This window comes from Rhincodon typus, chromosome 43 (genome assembly GCF_021869965.1).
Source record: "Rhincodon typus isolate 14 chromosome 43, sRhiTyp1.1, whole genome shotgun sequence".
Taxonomy (NCBI): Eukaryota; Metazoa; Chordata; class Chondrichthyes; order Orectolobiformes; family Rhincodontidae; genus Rhincodon; species Rhincodon typus.
This window is the reverse complement of record NC_063374.1, coordinates 7,707,057-7,710,251: the sequence shown is the minus strand read 5'-3', so window position 1 is coordinate 7,710,251 and position 3,195 is coordinate 7,707,057. Positions and strand designations below refer to the sequence as shown.

At 46.2% G+C, this 3,195-nt stretch overlaps 1 protein-coding gene across 1 annotated transcript in view; it reads left to right on the top strand.

Moving 5' to 3' along the window:
• The window catches only part of drap1 (DR1-associated protein 1 (negative cofactor 2 alpha)), a 15,100-nt gene that overhangs the window by 5,467 nt on the left and 6,438 nt on the right, over window positions 1-3,195 (top strand). Inside the window, exon 4 of the mRNA XM_048619559.1 lies at window positions 814-933. Coding sequence (XP_048475516.1) covers window positions 814-933 — 120 coding nt within the window. The remainder of the gene's footprint in view (window positions 1-813; window positions 934-3,195) is intronic.

Sequence of the window (3,195 nt, the reverse complement as noted above, 5' to 3'; positions counted from 1 at the left end):
TGTAGAGGGAGCTTTACTCTGTATCTAACCCCGTGCTGTCCCTGTCCTGGGGAGTGTTTGATGGGGGACAGTGTAGAGGGAGCTTTACTGTGTATCTAACCCCGTGCTGTCTCTGTCCTAGGGATGTTTGTTGGGGACAGTGTAGATCGAGCTTGAATTTCCATTTAAAATAGTCGAGAAAACTTTATTTTGATTTTTAAAAGAATGGAGAGAAATTTTACTCTGTATCTAACTCCTCTGCTGTCTGTCATGGGGTGTTTGATGGGGAGTGTGGAGAGAGCTTTACTTTCAGTTTCCTTTTAGTTTAAAAGAGAAGGGGGAGATTTTCACTGTATCTAACCCCTTTGCTGTCCCTGTCCTGGCAGTGTTTGATGGGGACAGTGAAGAGGGAGCTTTACTCTGTAACTAATCCCGTGCTGTCCCTGTCCTGGGAGTGTTTGATAGGGGCCAGTGTAGAGGAAGCTATGCTCTCAATTGACAAGAATAGAGGGCGCTTTATTCTGGACCTAATGTTGTACTGAACCTCTCCTGGGAGAGTTTGATGGGGGAACAGTGTTAAGGAAGCTTCACTTTAGTTTAAAGGAATAGAGGGAGTGTTACTCTGTATCTAACCCCATTCTGTTCCTATCCTGGGAGCGTTTGATGGGGGCAGTGTCGCGGAAGCTTTACTTTGTTTAAAAGAGTAGAGGGAGCATCACTCTGTATTTAACAGGGCTGTTCCAACCGCTGTGGGTGTTTAATGGGGAGAATGTGGACGATGTAGAGATGACACAGCAGAGCGTAAAGCTAACATCTTGATGTGTTTGCCTCCAGAAAACAATGCATCGAGCTCGAACAGCAGTTTGATTTCTTGAAGGACCTTGTAGCCTCTGTGCCGGATATGCAGGGCGATAATGAGGACAACCATATGGAAGGAGACAAGGCCCCTCGGAGGTAGGTACAGAGACATTAATGGCGTGCTATCAACCAGCTACTTCCAGCCCTTCCTTTGGATTGGGTACTGCCGCTAAAAAACGCACACAGCAATGACCCACGTTCCATTGCTGGCTGGCCCAGCATTTACCGCCTGTCCCTAATTGCCCCTCGAGAAGGTGGTGGTGAACTGTTGTCTTGAACCGGTGCGGTCTGTGTGGTGTAAGTAGACCCACACAGTGCTGTTAGGGAGGGAGTTCCAGGATTTTGATCCAGTGACGCTGAAGGAAGAGCCAATATATTTCCAAGTCAGGATGGTGAGTGGTTCGGAGGGGAACTTGCACAGGGTGGTGTTCTCAAATACCTCCTGCCCCTTCTAGGTGGTAGAGGTTGAGAATTTGGAAGGTGCTATCTGAGGAGCCATGGTGAATTTCTGCAGTGCATCTTGTAGATGGTACACACTGCTGCAACTGAGCATCAAGAGTGGGTGTAGTGCCAGACCAGCGGGCTGCTTTGTCCTGGATGGTGTCCCGAGCTTCCTGTGTTGCCACTGCTCTCTTTCTGACTACATCCTCCATACATCACCTTCACAACACACTTTCCTTGTATCTTTGCATGGTCTGCAAAGTCATCAGTGTAAATTTAGAATTAAAAGTTCACCAAATGGTGACGGTGTTGTTAAAAACTCATCTGGTTCACTGATGTCCTATAGGGGGCAGGAATCTGCAGTGCTTGCCCAGTCTGGCCTATATAAACTCATACAGCACAGAAACAGACCCCTCAGTCCAACCATAATCCCAAACTAAACTAGTCCCACCTGCCTGCGCTTGGCCCATATCCTTCCAAACCTTTCTTATTCATGTATTTATCCAAATGTCTTTTTTAAGTGTTGTAACAGTATCCACATCCACCACTTCCTCTGGCAGGTCATTTCACACACGAACCACTCTGTGTAAAAACAAAAAAATTCCCCAACATGTCCTTTTTAAATCTTTCTCCTCTCACCTTTAGAATATGCCCCCCTAGTCCTGAAATCTCCCACCCTAAGGAAAAGGCACTTGCCTTTCACCTTATCTATACCCATATCATGACTTTATAAACATCTATAAGGTCACCCCTCAACCTTCTATGCACCAGCGAACAAAGTGTCAGCCAATCCAGCCTCTCCTTTTGACTCAAACTCTCCATTTCTGACAACATCCTGGTAAATCTCATCTGAACCTGCTCCAGCTTAATAATATTGCTCCTACAATTGGGTGACCAGAACTGGACACAGTGCTCCAGAAGACGCCTCACCAACATCCTGTTCAATCTCAACATAAGATTCCAATTCCTAAACTCAAAGGTCAGAGCATTGAAGGCAAGCATGCTAAATGCCTTCTTAACCACCCTGTCTATATGTGACACAAACTTCAAAGAATTGTGTACCTGAACTCCTCAGTCTCTCTGTCCTATAACACTATACAATGATCTACTTTTAATTGTACAAGTCCAGCCATGTTTCCAGCCACCATCAGTTCTGAGGAAGGGTCACCGGACCCGAAACGTTAACTCTGTTTTCTCCTTTACAGATGCTGCCAGACCTGCTGAGCATTTCCAGCAACTTTGTTTTTGTTCCTGCCCTTGTTTGTTTTACACAAAAGCAACGCCTCGCATTTATCCAAATTAAACTCCATGTGCTGCTCCTCAGCTCACTGACCCAAGAGTTCAAGATCTCTTTGTAATCTTAGATAACTTTCTTCACTGTCCACTTTCCCACCAAGCTTGGTGTCATCCACGAACATACTAGCCATGCCTTCTATATTCTCATCTAAATCATTTATATAAATGAGAAAAGTAGACCCAGCACCAACCCCTGTTGAACACCACTAGTCACAGACCTCCAGTCTGAAATACAACTCTCTCCTACCACCCTCTGTCTCTGTATGTGAACTCTGGACCTGCAGTGATGTGGCTGACTCTCAACTACTCTCTGAAATGGTCTAGCAAGCATGCTCAGTTTACTGGCAAATGAGAGGGGCAATGAATGCAGGCCTAGCCAGAGATACTCTCAATGCTTGCGCTGATAAAAGAAAGAAGTGGTGGGTGTTGGGGACTCAGCAGTGGTCATATCCTTGAGTGTCAAGGTGCGATGGTTCAATTCCCTGTCACGGACCATACCAAGCCGCCTCGTGAAATATATCAAGGAGGTAGCCTCGACCCTAAGACAACAAGGTGCAGAGCTGGATGAACACAGCAGGCTAAGCAGCATCATAGGAGCAGAAAGGCTGACGTTTCGGGCCT